This window comes from Sapajus apella, unplaced genomic scaffold, assembly GCF_009761245.1.
Source record: "Sapajus apella isolate SASKATOON/1434 unplaced genomic scaffold, GSC_monkey_1.0 scaffold49, whole genome shotgun sequence".
Classification (NCBI taxonomy): Eukaryota; Metazoa; Chordata; class Mammalia; order Primates; family Cebidae; genus Sapajus; species Sapajus apella.
Window position 1 is genome coordinate 14,469,408 of NW_022436989.1, and position 19,669 is coordinate 14,489,076.

Consider the following 19,669-nt stretch of genomic DNA (forward strand, 5'->3'; position numbering starts at 1 on the left):
GAGAAGAACATATGCAAAGCAGAGTATTAAGTGCTCTCTGTAGGAGATCAAGAGCCCCCTGCAAGGGGAACAGCAAAGGCACTGTGGTGTAAATGAGTTCTCCGTGTTTGAGGAACAACAAGGAGGACCGTGTGCCTGGACCATCAGAGGGTAGGGTGGAGTGAGGTATGAGGTGCATTTGGAAGGGCAGGTAGAGATCCAACCATATGGGACCTTGCAGGCCATGACCAAGAATTTGGATTTTACTTAAAATCTAAATTAATGTCATTAATGTGTTTTAAGTAGTGAAGGATTATGGACTGATAGATATTTTTAAAGATAACTGTCTGCCATGCAGTGAATAGATTGAAAGAGGTGAAACTGAAAAATGGAGAGAACAGCAAAGAGGTTAACACTTAGCCATGGCTTATGTCAAGATGTGTGTAGGAAGTAGTGCCACCAGGATGGACTGGCGGATTGGATGCAGAAGGTGAACAGAAGGGACGATGGTGCCAGTTTTCTGGCTTAAGTCACCAGAGAGGTGGTGGCTCTCTAAAACTGGGAAGATGCATCAGTCAGGATCTTGGCAGGAAACAGGCAGTACCCTCAGATGAGATCACTGAAGACATTTTAATGGCAGGTGCTGTTTGCAAAGCAGTGACAGAGTTAAGGGAAACAAACAAGGAATGGTGAAGGACTCCAGAACTAGCAACGCAAGAAGCCGTTATCTTTCCTAGGTCTGAAAGGGCAAGTGGAGTAGTCAGTGCCTGAAACTGAGAGTTGTAGTTGTTGCCACAGCTATTGAAAAAAAAAAATTCCCATGAAAGCTGTGACTTTCTATAAAGAAATGCAGCCACAACCAAGGGAGCCAGGGAATGCGATACCCCAAATTTTCTCTCCTCCTGCCTCCCGATCTCCTGCCCTACCCCGCCACCAACAAACCTGAAATAGAAGCCATAATCCAAAGTTGACCACTGATACAGCCTATACAGGTAGCAGCATCCTGGGCTCAAAGCAGGGTGGAGAAAGGTACAAAGGGGATAGAAGGTGTGAATGGAGAATGCTCAGTACAGATAACTAGTACAGGAACTGTTTTGGGGATAGGAATTAAAAGTCACATTTTGTACTCATTAAGTTTGAGATACCTGTGAAATATAAATTGATATTTCAGGTAGAAACATGAGTCTACAATTCGGAAAAGAGATTTGTGTTGAAAATTACAATAGTGAAGTTATCATCATCTAGATTGTTTTTAAAGCAATAGGAGAGATGAGATAACTGAGACAGTTGAGAGAGATTTAAAAGAGCAGGAGTAAGAGCTAAAATCCAGTATATGGATGTAGAGTGAGAGTCTGGAAAGGTAGGGGGGAAAACCAGAAGAGCGGGATGTCAAGAAATGCAAGAATGGAAAGTAGCAGAAGATAATAGTAAGTGGGTAAATATGTTGAAGGCAACTGAGAGGTCAGTAAAATAAATACAAATGTGTTCATTGGAGTCAGTGAAAGTAATAGACAATCTTTGACCCCCTTTTTTACTTTTCAAAATTATATTTTTTAAAAACTTTAAACAATTTTACATGTTTTATTAAAGTATATAAAGTACACTAAAATTTAAAAATTTTAGGAAACAGCAGTCCAATTGATATTTTAAATCATATATTAATAAAATCAGGTCCCCAAACAATGTGAACAAGTTCTACCACAAAGAAACATAAGGCCCAGACATTTTTACAGGCAAGTTTTACCAACCCTTAAATGACAAATTACTCCAATAGGTTAAGAAATCTATTTTTTTGATCTTCATAAAGTGATCCTATAATTGACATGGAAGAAAAAGGGCCAAAAAGAATCTAGAAAAGCACTTTTCAAAGTGAGATTAGAAATTCTTAGGCGTTCCCAAGAACCTTTTGGGAAGGGTCAGGATGGCATCCATGAGGTCAAAGTCATTTTCATAATCATGCTGAAATGTTATTTGCCATATTGATTCTTATTCTCTCATTAGTGTTCCGTGGAGTTTTCCAGAGGCTACACAACATGTGATAGAAGCGGGTAGGAGACTCTAGCTATCCTTAGCTAAACAGGTATGATAATCTAGCCATCTTCTAGTAAGCCAGACATTTTTTAAACTGGCAAAACTGTGAAATAATGCCATTCTTCTAAATGTCTGCTTTGGAAATTTTATTACTTTCATTTTTAAAATGTTATATTAACATGTAATGGGTTTACTAATAATACGTTCAAATGAATTCATAAATAAACATCAAATATTTTAACTTGATTTCTAATGAAGTAAATATTGATGGATATAATTGCATTTAAAAAGCTCTTTGGAATTTTCAATAACATCTAAAAATGTAGGGGGATCCTGGGACCAAAAGTTTGAGAACTGCTGACTTAGCATAAAAAAGGAAGAAAAATAGAGGGTAGGCTTTTTTCTCTGAATATCAGGACTGACTATAAAGCTAAGGTAGTTAAATATACATCAGTAAAAATTAAAATGTCTATCCTTTGCCAGTTTTAGGCTAGGAAGTGAAGAAAAAAGAACTCTCACATGCTGCTAGTGGCACAGTAAATGGTTCAACCAATGGAGAGTGATTTGGCATTGTTGAAGATACACAGAACTCAGGGCCTGGTATTCCAGTTCTGCATATAAAACCCTAAGGAAATCTGAGCGCATGTGAACAGAGAGGCAAGAATATGAATTGCAGCACTGTTTCCAATCACAGAAATCTGGAAACAACCTATGAATCCCCCAATGGAAATAGGAAGGACATACAGCAACCCCAGAGCAAGAGTTACCCCTTGGAAGAGAAGTCAAAGCAATGGGGATGGGAAACAAAAGACTCTCAGTTGTATCTGTTTGTTTTATTTATGAGAAAAGAAGGGAGGGAGGGAGAGAGGAAAGGAGAATCCCTCTGAGGGAGAAAGAGAAAGACTGAAAACACAGCACCATGTCATCACTGGGTTAAATCTGGGTGATGTGTACATAGGAGTTCATTGTGTTATTTATTCTTCTGAATGTTTGAAATACTACAAAATAAAAACAAGCTACTGGGACCACATTCATTTGCATTCCTGTTCTGTATAATGCACACAGTGAAACTGGTTGCCTACAAAGAGAATGTTAACATTTAAATTCAGGTACAAAGTGGTCTAAATATACACCACAGTCTAGCTCTTCCTAACACTCTGATAGTGTTAAAGGAAGTTTTATTTGTTGTGGGTTTTATAACCAAGCTATTTGAAGGAATGCAGTTGAAGCACGGAGATCAGAGCGTTTCAATCTTCTGGTGTCTCTTAGGAGGCGCCATATGTTGGAATCATTGTCAGCCAGAAAAACTTGCGCTACAAAAGTGCACCCTTCTGGGGGAAGTCAGTTTGCATAACTTATCCCATGAGTAAATTCGGACAATGGGGCAGCATCAAGAATGGGCAGTGATATCACCCCGGTCTGTGGTCATCATTCTTAACCCAAGTGGACCCAAATATTATCAGCCAAATGGATTGGTTTGAGGAATTATCAAAATAGTATTGTCTTCATTTACTCCCTGGGATAGCAAGGGACCAAGTAAACTAGTTTCATGGATCTTTATTCCCAGTGTCCAACCTCCAAATTTCTGGAGGGCAGAGTAACTCTTAGCTAAGCAGTGAGGTAGACAAAGCATGAAACACCCTAATTTGTAAGATAAGAATTGACTCTAGTATTGATTATTGTTTCTATTCAATACCACCTACATTCATTAAGCATATATGCTATAGTTTTAATGTTTTCATCTCCTCCATAATTCACGTTAAAATTTAATCTCCAATGCAACATATGAAGAGATATGGCCTTTAGGAGGTGGTTGATTCATGTCATAAATGGAATCAGGTGCCCTCATGAAAGGGCTTGAGGAAGGGAGTTGAGGTCTCTTTCCCTTCTGCCCCTTCTTCCATGGAAGGACACGGTGTTCATCCCCTCCAGAGGATACAGAAACATGGCACCAACTTGGAATTGGAGATTGGGTTCTCACCAGACACCGAACCTGCTGGTGCCAGGATATTGGACTCCCAGGCTTCAGAACCATGACAAATAAATTTCTGTTTTTAAAATAAATTACTCAGTCTGTGGTATTTTATAATACCAGTTCAAATGGACAATATATTTTGTGAAGGCACTGTGGTAGCCTCCTTGCTAGTGATTAGGGAGAAGGAAATCAAGACATTCTCAACAGACACATCTGTAGAGGTAGTTGGCAAAGGTAAATCAAATTTGATTTATTTAAGCTTGGTGCTGGATTTATTTAAGTTAGCACTGCCAGCTGCTTTTCCATAAGAGGGCACTGCAAGAAAACTCTGCAAGAAAAGTTCTTGGACTCGTCCCATAACACTACAAAAGTCGCTCTTGGTTATGTAAATAGAAGTAGAATAACATATGTTATGGTTTGAACATTTGTCACCTTCTAAACTCATGTTGAAATTAATTGCCGTTGGAATGGTATTAGGAAAAGGGACCTTGAAGAGGGGATTAGGCCACGAGGGCTCTGTCCTTATGAATAGATTAATGCCATTATCATGGGAATGGGTTCCTTATGAAAAGGTGAGTTTGCCCCCCTTTGACTCTCTCTCAGTCACTCACTTTTGGCCACGTTATGATGCAGCAAGAAGTCCCTCTCCAAGTGCCAGCCCCTCAATTTTGTACTTCTTAGCCTCCAGAACTGTGAGCCAATAAACTTCAGTTCATCGCAAATCCCCGGTCTGCGGTATTCTGTTATAGTAGCATAAATGATCTAAGACAACATCTATTGGCCTACAAATCTCAGATTCTTTTGTGATTTGGTGGAAATGGAAAGAGGGAAAGTAAATTTGCATAGAGTTAAGCAGGCTTCAGTGAGGAATAAGATAAAGCCCTTGACCCTTTCTCTTCAGATTACTACAATTATTAGGAACTGTGATGTTTTAGGATAATGTCAGTTAAAGTTCTCTTGTAGGAAAGGACCTTAAAAACCCAAAGGAAACAAGAAAAGTAAAAACCTGTGCTAGTGATCCTTGTTTCACACAGAATATACAGATCAACATGAGGAAGGCCTTTAAGACAACTCCAGACCCAGCCACCCCATAAATGTTAGCTCATGAGTAAAAACAATAATCACCTATACCCTGGAGATGTGTGTTGCAATCAGAACCATGGAGACAACTAGTCTTTAGATGCAATACTGTGTCACAGCAATAGAAGCCACAACAGTTGAAAACCATGCCCAGTCGGTGGGCAGATCATATGGCCTGGCATTTGGAAATAGGAGAACCACGCAAATAAGGCCAAGTAAGCTTCTCAGGATCTTGGACCATTTGGGATGATGGGGTGCATAAAAGCTTGATGCTGGATTTTCTCCTAACATAAATATATGAAGCTAGACTAATCCAGGGGAATATAAAAGGAAGATTGCTTTTTATACCCCACACTAGTGCAGGGGGCCATACTGGTTACCCTTACATATCCCAAGAACATCTGCAAAACAATCCTTTTTAAGGGCATAGACCTACCATAGAAATCTGCAACTAGTGCTAAAGAAACATTATGGAGAAAGAGTCTTCATAAAAATCCTTGAAATCCCCGTAACTGACAAGAACAGAGACAGTTAATAAATTGTTATGTATTGTTCAATAATTTCATGTTTGTACTGAAAATATTGTATGCAGAATTACATTAGCTCTATCTCCCAAGAGTTGCTATGAGTAATCCTGTATACAAGTGTTAGAAGCCAAATTTGTCAGTAGTGTGAAATGTAGGCATTTTAGTTCAGGCTGTAAAATTAAAATTTTAAAGACAATGTTCTAGATTTTAAAGAGAAAATGTGTAGCCCCCAACAGAGTATGCTCCAGTATGATACACATCAACTATGTCCATAAAGGTGGTGCCAAATACTATATGTACTTGGATAACACAATGGAAAGCCTGAAAGCAATTGGATTTGCCTCTACCAGCTTGGAATAACAACCAGCGCTAGCTATATAATTTGTGGCACTCCGTCAAAAATGAAAATGCAAGCCTTATTGCTCAAAAATGCAATATAACGGGATCTTTTTTAAAGTACCTAAAATAGGCTGGACACAGTGGCCCACACCTGTAATTTCAGCACTTTGGGAGGCAGAGGTGGGTAAATCACCTGAGGTCAGGCGTTCAAGGCCAGCCTGGCCAACATGTTGAAAACCCATTTCTTCTAAAATTATAAAATTAGTTGGGTGTGGTGGCAGTGTCTGTTATCCAAGCTACTCAGTAGACTGATGCAGGAGAGTCTCTAGGACCTAGGAGGCAGAGGTTGCAGATCATGCCATTGCACTCCAGCCTAGGCAACAAGAGAGAAACAACATCTCAAAAAAAAAAAAGAGGATCTAAAATATAGAGCTTTTTCCTTTCTTTCAAAGTATCTCCCTCTTGATTTGCCATGGTGTTTTTTATTGACCAATTGCATTATTTTTCCATTGCTGCATAACAAATTAGCAGCTTACAACAACAGCCATGTTCTCTGACGGTGATCATGGATTGGGAGTCCAGGCATTGCTTAGCTGAGTCCTCTGCTCAAGGTATCTAAAACAGTCAGTGTATAAAATCAAAGAACAAAATGGTGGTTGTTAGGGGCTGAGGTGAGGGGGATATGGGAAGTTACTAATCATTGGACATAAAGTTTCAGTCAAGCAAGAGGAATGAGCTCTGGGGAGCTGCTGTGCAACACTGTGCCTACAGTCAACAGGAATGAATCGTACGCTTAAAAATTTGCTAGAAGCATAGATCTCATGTTAAATGTTCTTACCACAATAAATAAAATAAATAAAATGAATTTAATCTATTTATGGACTCTGATTCTGTAAATATTATAAGGATTGAAGAAACATTATTTTTTTGAGATTTATGCTGAAAGTCTTTCATTTTCTCTATGAAAGTGAGAAAGGCAATGAATATGGAAAGCCGCCTGTTTCCTCATCTATATTAATACTTCGTTTACAGGGTTCTGGTAGAGATGAAGTGAAACAGTGGAAGTCCCTCATAAGCTGTAAAGTGCTGTTCAGTGTAAGGAGAAATTAGTGTTAAAATTAACGTCAACAACAGAGACCACGTCAACAAATTACTTTTTTTATTAGCAATCCTATCTGCCAATGAAAAGTGAAGCCATAATTTTAGTAAGATCCTGCATCTCGCACTGGTTTTTAGAGGTTGACAGTAGGAACTCACACTGTGATCAGTGAGGCAGGAAGAGAGCACCAAGAAATCACTGCAGGAAAGAAGCGCTAGAATGGAAGGAAGTTTCCCCAGAAAATATAAGTTCTGCCCTCCAACATACTTAGCTTCTGGCTATTAGAGAGAAGATCATGGATGTAGAGTACTTTACTAACAAGAAGCATACATGTTCATACTCAGGACTTGCTTTTTTATGAGATGGAGTCTTACTTTTGTTGCCCATGCTGGACTTTCTCAGGAGATTTAAAAGATATTTTCCCTCAGGTTAATAAATGCTATCCCAAAGTACTTGGAAATAGACTTTAAAATGTTGGATATGCAAGAAACAATTTTCAGGTCAATCTTTTGACAACAGACTCCTGTGTATCTAAAGCAATCCATTATGTGTTATGTCCTTCTGAGTCCAGAATTCAGTCCCAATTCACTCCACAAGGTTATCAGTGAAATCATAAGTAATGAGATGTAGTACTCAAGGCAGCAGCTGATGGGCGTGAGACTCTGTGATTGAACAGCTTCCCATAATGAAGCAAAATGTGAAGTGCCCCAAGGTTTTCAGTAAAGAAAAGCTGAAGGAGACATCTTTGGGTAGAAAGAAGGGATTTTCTAAAGGCCCCTGTATATTTTTTCTATCTTTTGATAATGCAGACTCTAGGGGTACGCTGCTCCCCCTTTAGGATTTCTGCTCAATTAGAAGCCACAACCAAAGTCATTTCCTATTGCTTGTATGGATCAACTAGCAGATCCTTCAAAAAGAGCTATATTAAAACCAAGCAGCAAATAGAAATGGACACAATGTACAGTATTCTAAATAGTCAAGCTACAAGTATGGGTTTCTGATCCTGCACTAACCAACTGACTTACTGACTCGTGGACCTCCTCTCTTCCATGTTCTTTCTGAATACGACCTTCAGCGCTTATCTTGTCTCACTATTGCTCAGGAGCTCATCTAATCCCTTATGCTGCCGTTCCTGGAAAGCACAAACTTCCTTTTGATTGAAAACCCAAATCTTTTTATGCATTTCTGCTACCAAGTGTTCTACTACTCAGTGTCCAACCTGAAAGCTAAGCCTCATCCCTTCCTGATTTGTTCTGTAAGTTTCTACCTATTTTATTATGATGTGTTATGACAACTCCTTTCCCACTCACCCCATCCCCATCCCAGTCCCCAGGGTATTCAGAGGAAAGGAATAAACATTTTTTTTCTGTACCTACTATGGAAAGACATGGAATATATAAACAGCAAAAAAAAAAAAAAAATTATTTAGGAGGTTTTAAAACAACCTTCTGTAGGAGGAGCTACTTGCCTACGTTTGCAGGGAAACGTATGCTTTCCAGCACTGATACACCTCTTTCTTAACTCTTTTAGAAAATTTTGTCTTTAGTGGAGACCTGGATCAGAGTTTCCTTTCTTTCTGTATGGTAAAGACCATACAGAAAGTTCTTTCTGTTTTGTAACCCACTTTCCGGAGTACTCTGCACAAAGCTAGATGCCCCACTTTGCCTAATAGTCTGAGAAGGGTTCCTTCTTCTGCTGGGTTTTGTGGCTCTGCTCTGTGATCTAAAGTCTTCTTCCCTGGCCAGAAGTCTGTGCTGCCTTTTGTCACCATGGGCTTCTTTTGCCTTGCTATGCTATAGGAAAGTTGTTTAAACCTTCTGGAAGGAAGAGTTGATTGCTTGACTGAAGTTTTAATTGAAAATACATCCCTCTAGGATGGGATACAGACACCATGGTACATTCTCTGTAATACCATTAAATACATTGCCTATCACTCACCTTCACTGTCATATACGATATATATGTTATTTGACTGAATCCTGAAACCAATCCTACAATGAAGAAAGTCTCCAAGGAGTAAAATAATCAAGGACGAAAATGCCATGTCTGCCTCCAAAGACCAGGCTTATACCACTTTGTCACTAGAATTAGCAGCCGCTCCAATAACATTGAGGCAGTTTAAATATGTTTTGGTGTCAAAGGTGAAAAATAGTTTTTCTCTTTGGTCCCAATACCTATTCTAGTAGATAACCTTGAGCCCACCCCAGCTTATTCCCTGTCCTTAGGGTTTTGCTTTTCCCTCAGTTGTCCCTTAGCCTGCTCCTATGCCCAAGCCCTGCCGACCAGCTTGAATTTTTCTGGGGCTCTGTTGGAAAATACTACCTTCTCATTTCTCCAGAAGCACTCTCATGGGGCTGTGTTGAAGAGTGGATTTGTAATCAGTTTTTCGTCAACATAATCCCAACTGCTTTGTCTCTTCCAGAAGTTCCTCAAACCATCTTGTCCACCACCAGCATTTTTCCTGTTTTCCAGGGCTCCGTTGGGTGCATTCATATTTTCACATTTTTCACTTCAGTGTAATTTTGGAAGGAAAATATTATAACGTTTCTTGGTACACAATTTTGAGGCAAAACCTCTTATCTAAGTTTTCTACTTTTTTTCCTAGAATTAGTATAGCTCAGTATAATAGAGATCTGAGAAGAGTTTTTAAAAATAAGGAAATACCTCTAACGCTATGGCTTGGCATCCAAAGCTAATGAAGATCATCCTGAAGTCTCTTACTTGTGGCATGACAGTTAGGTCTCCAGAGAAAATCACTTAAGAAAGCCTTGGTCCTTGACCAAGTAAAGTTTTCCTTTGTTTTAGGTTAAAAATAAGAAAAGAATGACTCAGCAAGTTTTGGCCTATATATTATCATTCTGTACAACTCCCTAAATATTTAAATCCATATTAAAGCATAAACAGCCTGAAGAATCACTTTCTCTAGACCCAAGGACAGTTTGATGGAGCAAATTTAAATAGTATCTATATGTTGCTTTGTTCTGAAATTTATCTGCCTTGCCAACAACATAGTGTGGTAATTTAAAAGTTGGGTTTTTAAATTAACAGTCTTGACCTATATTTTGCTACCAATAGGAGTCTGGTTCCTAACTATAATTCCATACTAAATTCACTGCTTGTACATGAAGAAAAATCTAAATTAATTGACATGTAAAGGGGTAGCTCTAAGCAGAAAGCCATAAGAATTGCATGATAGAAGTTTAATATCATTGTTCTTTGCATCTGAAAATGTCATCAATAGCATGCATATGACTGAAGGGAAAAAAACCCAACATGCTGTATGCACCTGCACAACTCTCTGCAAATGTTTAGGGTAACAGTTCAGAGGACTTATTACTGATGGCTTCTTTCTAAGCTGTAAACATTCAACATTACATAGAGGTAGGTTTTAACATCTTTTCCGTGGCTCACTTTGCATTTTAGACCCTCCCCCACTCAGCTTGTCCATAGCAGTTTAAATACCCATGCTATTCAGAAGACCTTTTAGAAGGTTTGCAATAGCTTGGTTTTACAATGAAATGACAGTCTCCCTTATTTGTGACTTGAAATACTATTTCATGTTTCAATAATTTTAAGTAATTAAGGAGATAAATACGGCTTCATGAATAATATCCGTTACAAAATTATTTAAAAATAAGTTTATAGATTGTAGAATTAAAACATGGACTAGAATTTGTAGAATGTAATAGAAGCACTAAATACATGAAAACTGATATTTTCACTAGAATTAAGCTAGAAGAAACATCACAATTCTAGAAATAAGTATTCACGGATTAACTCAAAGAGAAGTGGATTCAGCTACTCAGCTTTGTAATTTAAAGTGCATTAGTTCTTTGTACTTTAGACATGCTACAATAATCATTTTCCTTACCTATTCTTATCACAATGAATTACTTTCAACCAAATAAAACATTCGTTTTAAAGGAATTATTTCTTTGATGATTCTGATACTGCTTATATTTTTATTGGCTCTTCATAGTAATGACAATTTGCTATTAAACAATTTACACAGTTGACATTATTAAACATCTAGTTACAATACCTGGCATTAAAATATTTTGATTTTATGAAACGTTATACTATATGCTTTATGTTTTTTAAAAAATTAAGATCATAGCCACTAGCCATAGAATCCTTTCATATTTCAAAACTTTTAACTGATATAATTTCTCTGCCTATAGTAATTATTTTCAATAATTTAAAATATTCAAAATGTCATGACATCTTATTAGTGCTCATTTATAACCTAAAATAATCTGTTGTTCCTATTGCTTATAACTTTATTATTATGCTTAGCATTTGAGGCTCTATAATCTGGGACTTTCCTAACTCAACAAATGTTCTTTCTACCATTCTATAGCTGAACCTCCACGCTATAGCTGAACCTATCATTCTATGCAAGATAATATTTTAAATTGTCCCATAAATATATCAGGCTAATTCTCATCACCATTCTTTGATTCATATTGCTCCCCAAAATGTAACATCCTCTTCTCTCTTTTTATCATCTATCTATATTCTAGTATTACGATCATTCAGAATACCTATATAATTATCTGTAAAGAAAGAAAATTAGACCTTCATTTCATACATTCAAAAATATTGTATATATTAAAAAGTCTAAAAATTAAAGTATAACACAACTAAAACAAAATATATGTAAATATTTGAACACAGAATAAAGTCTAAATATAAAACCAATGGAATAAATTATAAATGACCACTGGATTTCATAAAAACGAATTTTCATACACTAAAAATAACCATTGAACAAACTGAAATGATAATAAACTGAACTCCTAAACCAGAAAGATATATGTAGAAAGATATCTTTTTAAGTTTCCCTTTCCAAATATTTCAGAGAACACCTGAAAGCTATTTATATCAAGCAAAACAAAAATATTACAGTCAAACATATCTCCAATAAGGATTTTCTGCAGGTTTATTTTTAGGAAATCTGCTTATTTTTGCTGCTTAATTCTAAACCCTCTCATTCGGTATTTTAAATGCCTGGCCTCCACTTTTTTCAACAAATGTTTTTACTGTACTGCAGCCACATGCCAGGAATTGTGCTAGATACAAAAATATACTGATGTGTAAAACAAATATGGACCCATCACAGAACTGAAGGCTAGTGGAAGACAAACTTTAATCAAATAATCACACAAATTGTGGTTTAAAAAGAAAAGGTGCAGAGCGCTATGACAGCATATAAAAGCAGCTTCATCTACTGGGGATATGGGATACGTATATGTCAGAGAAGACTTCTTATCTACATACAACTGTAAGCTCATAAAACAGCAGGGGCTTTATCATAAATAGACAACTTCTGCACCTTTCTGCATGTAACACAGTAAGTCTTCTCTATTTGTTAATAATTTGTTCTAACAAAAATTTGAGGCTGTCCTTACTAACTAGCCTTCTTTTTTCAGTAGTGTGCATGAAGTCAGTTCTAGAATGATCAATACTGTAGACTAGACATCTTGAGACAGTTTAGAAATATATACTTTTATTCTTATAATTAAACAAGTTAAAAACAAGTCTGTTTATATGGTGTTTTAATAATCAATATTATCAGACTTAATAGAACACCAAACATCAAAGGAATAACATTCATATTTCTTAAAAATAATTATTCACATAATTCAGGTACTAAAATAGGTTTAAATTTTTTTTCACTAACAGTACACACAGGTTGTTGAAACTTTTTAAAAAGCATGTATTTTTACACTGTGTATCCTGGAAGTTTATTTATTACTAATTCACAAATATCTTTGCATTGCTTGGAAATATTTAGTGAACCAACATCATCATTGTCTTCTTCAAAGTGATCTGATGTACTGCTATCTAGGACATTAAGTTCTAGTTCAGACACATTTGAAGGCAGATAAGAACTCACTTGGGATGTTCTTGGTGACTGGCTTTTTTCTAAAGATTGGCAACTACTTCTTGTTGGAACAGAGATGTCTTGATCACTCTTTGCAACTTTAGAATTGTGCATACTATTTTGATCTTTCTGGTTTTCTTCAGTCCAATGTGATGAAGATAAATCACTGGTAGAGATACTACATGCTTCCTCCAAACTTTCATCCTGAGTCTTTGAAATATGAAATTTTCTATATGAGTGTACAGGTGACCCAGCTGAGAAAGGTGGGCTAAGGATAGAACTCTTGTCACTACTATTTTTCTTTTTGGACAATCTTGTTTCACTAGACTTGCTTGTATATTGACTATGTTTTGGATTTTCTGTCCTTGAACTGCTATCATTAGCTTTTAAACTTTTGCTGGTATCCTCAGTGGTATAGAAATCTTCAGAATAGCAAGGGCTAGACAAGTCATCTGAATACTTCAGTTCTGAGATGTTTTCATTGCAGCTATTTTTACCTGGTCTATTTTCACTTACATCAGCTATAAGAATATCATTATCTGTGGTTTTGACCTGTCTAATATCTATTTCTTTATCTATAATTCTGTCAACAACAGCATCCTGTTGGAAAACACATGGACTTTGGATTTGCATTTCCACATTTCTTCCCAAAATACCTGTATGGGTGAGTCTTTCTGGAATAATGAAATTTGCAGGATTCACAATTTCTTTCAATGAAACATTATTGGTTCCATTTTTACTGCGACCCAGTGCCTTTTTTTCAGTTGTACATTTCAGTTTAGTTTCTTTACTTGTGCTGGGATCATCAAAAACTCCACTCATTTGTCTTGAGGTATCACTATTTTCAGTAAAAGATGCATCTAAATCTAAATACTTATCTTTAGGCAGTTGATGTGGCTCCTGGCTTTGTTCTGCAAAGCTTAATAGTTTAACTTTGGTTGATGGAATTCTAAATTTTGTACCCAACATTTGTGCTTGTGTTTTTCTATATAGCTCTCTTTTTTCATGTACAACCAACATATCAGGATTTGTCTGCTTTAAACGTAGTCTTAGTGTATTTGTTAAGCCATAAAGTAGCCTCCCTTTTGTAACTCTTTTTTGGAGGGTTCCACTGTTCTTTTCAGAATATTTATCTTTCTTACAGTTTTCAATTTGGTTCTTTTTATAATGAAGACTCACTGACTTTTCACATCCCCCCATAGAAAGTTTATCCTTCTTAGATTCAGACTGGCATGTGGATTTGGCAGAAGATTCTGGTGACTTCTTCTCCTCAGTCCTATATAACCAGGCTAGGTGAGGATGTATTTGAGCAGGACTTGTCACAGGTTGTTCATATAACAAGGACAACTCAACTAGCAAGGCATTTAACAAAGGCAACTGCCTTATTGTATTAATTCTGTTTTGTTCAGTTTGACATGTTTGATTAATCGCTCCTATATCCTGAATATGTGGAGGATTTACAAGCATTGGAGGATGCTCATGTGTTGCAGAACTTGGATATTTTAGACAACTCCTGTGTGTTGGGGGATTTATATAGTTTTTTTCAGGAGACGCACCACTCATTTCCTCAGGTACATTCATTTGAGACTCAATGGTGATTTTAGCCTGTGCAGGAAGTGGTTTTTCCTGGGTGAAGTTAGTGTAATACAAAGGAGGAGGGCAAAATATATTGGTCTCCATGTCCAACTCTGTGACTTCCTCATTTAGGGAGCTAACATTCCTCTCATTGCCAGCATTTGAACAAGTAACAATAGAATTGGTTTTGCCATTCTCCACAGAACCCACATTATCAGATTCGCCCTTACTTTGGAAAACTATTTCCTTCAAATCCTTCTGCGCCTCTGGGATTCCTAACTCCCCCAGCAGCCTATCAGCCTCTTTTGGGCTTGGCTGTGAGGCTGGCTGCTGTAGCTGCTGTCTTTCCTGCGGGCTTTGGGGACTGACCTCCGCTCCTCCTCCTGTGGGGGTGAAGGTGAGGGGTCGCTCAAGATGGCCCAGCAGGTGGCTTCCCAGGTCAGTAAGGCGGTAGGCCAGTGCAATGTCCCCGGTCCGCGCGCCCACTCTATTACACAGGGGGAAACGTCCCCGGTGCAGGTGGGAGCACCCGGAGGCGGCCGGCCCCACGACACTGTGGGCTGCGGTAGCCAGCGAGATGTCGCAGGCCCCCAGGAGCTGTGGGGCGGGCGTCGGGCGCCCGGGGGGCAGCTGTAGCAGCAAGACGGCAAGCGGGGTCCGCAGGAGCCGGCGGTGCAGGGTGGCAGGGGGCAGGCGGAAGAGGCAAGACTTGCCGCGACCAAAGCGGATCACGCCGGGCCAGCGTTCCGGGGCGGGCACGCCAGGGCCGTCCGGAGGGTAAACCAGCAGCGTGGGGAAGTCCAGCAGGCGGAAGGCCACGGCGGGGCACAGAGCGCGCGGCGGCGAGGCCTCCCCCTGCTCCTTTCCCTCCTCTTCCTCCTCCTGCTCCACTGCGGCAGCGGGGGGCGGCAGCAGCCGGGCTTCCAAACGCACCGAATCCACTAGCAGCTCCAACGAGAAGAGCCGCTCGGACAGCGTAGCCGCCATTGCTGTTGCCCCAGGAAACGCCGCCGCGGGCTCCGCAAACGGGAAGCGAAGCCCTGGGCTCTCGCGGGAACAAAAGGCGTCTCTGGCTGCTATCTCGCGAGATTAGCGGGAACGCTCCTGCAGATCCCCGGGGGTGTCTGCTGTGGGGGAATTTTGCTGCTCAATGTGTTGGGACCCTTTGTATGCATACTTGGTGTGAAACATTTTTCGCCTCCAAACTTGTATTAAGACAATTGTTGATAATGATGCCGGGGGTATAAGTGGTAAAAGACAGGCAGTGATTTTTTTGGGGGGTTATAGTTTTATCACTGCAGATCTTATGTAATTTGGGAGTCAGATCTATATAGCTGAGGAATATTGAAAGAAAATCAGGACTGTCCGTCCTTTCCCATGCTAAAGAAAGCCAGTTACTTAACTGTCCACACTGGGCCTTCTCTGTGACTGCTGTCCCACCCCAAAGATGGTGACACTGCTCTGATGGCTGGGGAGCCCCTCACTGGTAAATTAGGGCAGTACTGAGACACACAGACAGTGTGAATATACTGGCGTAAACTCTCCTTGGCTAAACTTTGGTCAGGCTCATCTAAACCTTTCCGACTAGGCTTTGACCTTGGCTTCCAATCCTGTGGAGCCTGGAATCACCGAGTTGTAGTGAGAGTCTTGCTACAGCCGTTCAGAGAGAATCCCCAACCCTTTCATACCTGATTACCGTCCATATCTGATCAAATTTTTCATTTTCTACCGTTGATATGTGACCACCCTGGACTGCCTTCAGCAAGAATCCTATTAGGTCTGTTTTTCAGAACTCTTCTACCCCTGATGTTTCCTACTAGTAAGTTTCCATCCACTTGACCTGGCGCTCTCTTGGCTATAAATCCCCAGTTGTCCCTGCTGTATTTGGAATTAAGCCTAGCTCTGTATTGAGGTCTCTTTTCTCTTATTGCAATAGTTTCTGAATACAATGTTTTTGCCACTTCAGCTACTGTCTGGCCCTGTTTTTTATTTGACAACATTTTTAGCTGAGCAATCATGATGCATGAGAGTAATGTTAATGATTCCATCATTAAAACAAATGTGTATACATAAATATACACACACATACAGAGACACAGAGATCTTACTGCTCTATCCAGATATTTTAAGAAACATACTCCTAACCTGAATGCTCCTAACCTCCTCCTAGCTAGCCAGCTAGGAATCCAAGGCCAGTATATGGAGAGGCTTGAATGCCATGGTAAGGAACTTGGACTACATTCCATATATTGTTTTGACTGAATAAGTACATCATATCAATATTTGGAAATGTAGAGTGGGGAGGCATACAAAGGATGGATTCTACTAAGTAAAAATTAGATTCAGAGCAATCTGTTAGAAGACTACTGCGGTGGTCTAAGTGACAGATAATTATGACCTGCACATGATCAGGGTTAGTGGAAATTGAAAAGAGGTAACAGAAGAGGCATTTGTGATGGAGGAATTTTAAAATTTGATGAATGGGAGAGAAAAGTCATAGGTGAAGAATATCTGCTACAGAAGGTGAAAATATTGAGGAGGCACAGATGTGATGGAAAAAAGTACTTTGAGTTTGGGATATGTAGAGTTTGAGGTACCTGCTGGGTGTTATATATATACAGCTTTATTCAGCTTTATAAATTATAGTTATATTATGTTAATTCAGTGCTGAGAAAAACATTGTGAAGCTCAAGAGAAATTCAGGACTGCAGACACATGATGCTTTAGTGTGAAGACATGAGATAGAAGTCTCATTGCGATGTATAAGTACAAGACACTTCTCTTGGCTTTGAGAATCTTGCTGCATACTTGCAGAGGACACATCCTCAATGGATAGATGATGAGGAGTGATTAAAAAATGATGTAATTACAAGTGAAAAGCAATGAGATATTGAGTCCATGTGCACCAGAGAAATATAGTAGACAAAATTCCTCATAGAAGACATCCTGTAGATAGCCTTTTGGGTAAGGTTAATAGTGTGCACTAATAGCACTTGTCTCTTATAGATGAATAGAAAAAGCAAAGTCACTCTTCTAGAAAGACATTACTTCTGCAATATGTAGTTTCTGCGATAATACATTCACTACCCTGCTATTCCACATGACTGGTATTATATGAATAATATTTTATAAATGTAAATAACACTAAAGGTAACAAATAAAATTTTACCATGACAAATCCTTTCCCCACGTTTCTACACCAGACGTGGAGAAGTAGCACAGTGCATAGCTGAGAGCCTGGGTTCCGGAAGCAAACTCCCTGGCGCAAGTCCTGGTTCTTTCACCTTGTACTAGTTCCTGAACTCTCTGTGAATCATTATCCTCATTTGAAAAATACAGTTACAGTAACTACCTCATAAAAATATTATATGTGTTAAGTGAATTAATATTTACAAAACTATTAGAACAGTGCCCAGCACATAGTAAATATTTGCTAAAATAAATATTGTTTTATTTATTATTTGCCACATGGCAGACTTTTTAGCCGAGTGTTTAAAATACTGGTATTATAGTTAGCAAAAAATAATTCAGCCAATATCGGCCCATTATTTTCAGTACGTAAAAGTTTTTATGCTCTGTGTTTTACTTTTCATGCAGGAACTATCTGTTTTTGTCACGAGTCAAGGTCAGGCTAGTCAAGAGACTATGGATTATTGAGATATAAAAAGCTACTGTCATTGGAGAAAGAAGTGGGGAAGCACACAAGTAAAAAGTATGAATTTCAGTGTGTACTATGCTGAGTTTGATACCTGATATACATACAGGTAGATAGATCTAAGTTAGATATATGGATATGAAACTTAGAAGAGCAATCTGGGCTGAAAATACAAGCTAGGAGACATCAAAATTTGGATGGCAACCTAATTTCTTCATATAAGACCTGTATTAGTATAGTAATAAGACATTTTCTTCTTTTATGTAAATTACTTTAAAACAGTGCATACTGCAAGAATTTTGACTTGATCGCTAATGATCAGATATGATGTTAACTACCTTTTCTAGGGGAAATAACTTTGGGGTGAGAAGGGGCAGAGGAAGTCAGCATCATCAACTAAAGTAGTACAGCTTCGAGACACAATGGGGCTAATAATCTGGGGAGGAAGCAGAAACTGAATTAGTAAAACTCACTGAACTGTGTGAGTCTGGCTCTTTAGAGGCAAACCTGTCTATGTCATCATGGGGCCGTGAACCCCAAGGGACGGATTCGGCAGATGGATCATTGCCGCAGGAGTTGTAACAAAATGGCAGTCGTGGAGTTAAGTAGGAGGGCAGTATCATATCTGGAGCAGTTGGTCTAGTTTGGAGCAGAAGCCCAGATATATGGGAAATGTCATGGGGCCTGGTAAAAGTCAAGTTCATGTCATGGATCCAACCTAATCTATGTAGCTTCAGACAATGGAAGGGAGCTCCTGGGCTGTTGAGGGAAGTGACATGGCCATCCAGTTGTATGGGCTGAACAAACACTGATTAGGAGAAGAAGTGTGTGTCTAGTGGACATGAAAATGTCCAAGGCTTACTCTAGAAGCACCAAATACTAATTCCGTGTCTCACTGTCGGGGACATCCTGCTGCCTACAGACATCCTGGCTTAATCAGGATTAGTTCTAGAACCAAGTATAACCACCCATAATTGGCAGGGACAGAGGGGACTGAAGACGTCCTCTCCTGCCAGGTGGAAGATGCAGAGCTGAGGGACAAAGAACCTGGTGGATCTGACTAGGAGGAAATGAAATTCAACATCACTTATTTCAGAATAATTCTTTACACCAGTGTTTCCTTTCCCCAACAGAAAGAATTTAACACAAATACTGCATGATCTTACTTAGAAGTGGGAGCTAGACATTGAGTCCACTTGGATGTAAAGATGGGAACGACAGACACTGAGGACTACAAGAGGAGAGAAGGTAGGGAAGGAGGGTTGGAAAACTACCTATCAGAGACCATGCTCACTATGAGGGGGAAGGAATCATTTGTACACCAAACCTCAGTCACCTGCAATTTAATAAAATAATGAAAGACCTAAAATAAGAAAAAATTCTAGAGGAAAATTTCTTTAAAAAAAATGTAATCTGCAGTCTTGAAAATAGAAATGTGAAAAGACCAAGTGAAAGCCTTTTTCCCCTGACCATGGCCTAAAACCCCTAGCAGGTGCTTGTTTGCATGGCAAGGCTGGGAACC

At 38.9% G+C, this 19,669-nt stretch overlaps 1 protein-coding gene across 1 annotated transcript; it reads right to left on the minus strand.

The window, feature by feature from the left end:
* Positions 1-10,215: 10,215 nt before the first annotated feature.
* Positions 10,216-15,698, minus strand: MAP10 (microtubule associated protein 10). Its single transcript, XM_032242332.1, is given in 3 exon segments — positions 10,216-15,533; positions 15,535-15,627; positions 15,630-15,698. Coding segments are annotated over 3 exon segments (2,925 nt in total). The 5' UTR covers positions 15,684-15,698; the 3' UTR covers positions 10,216-12,755.
* Positions 15,699-19,669: the final 3,971 nt, after the last annotated feature.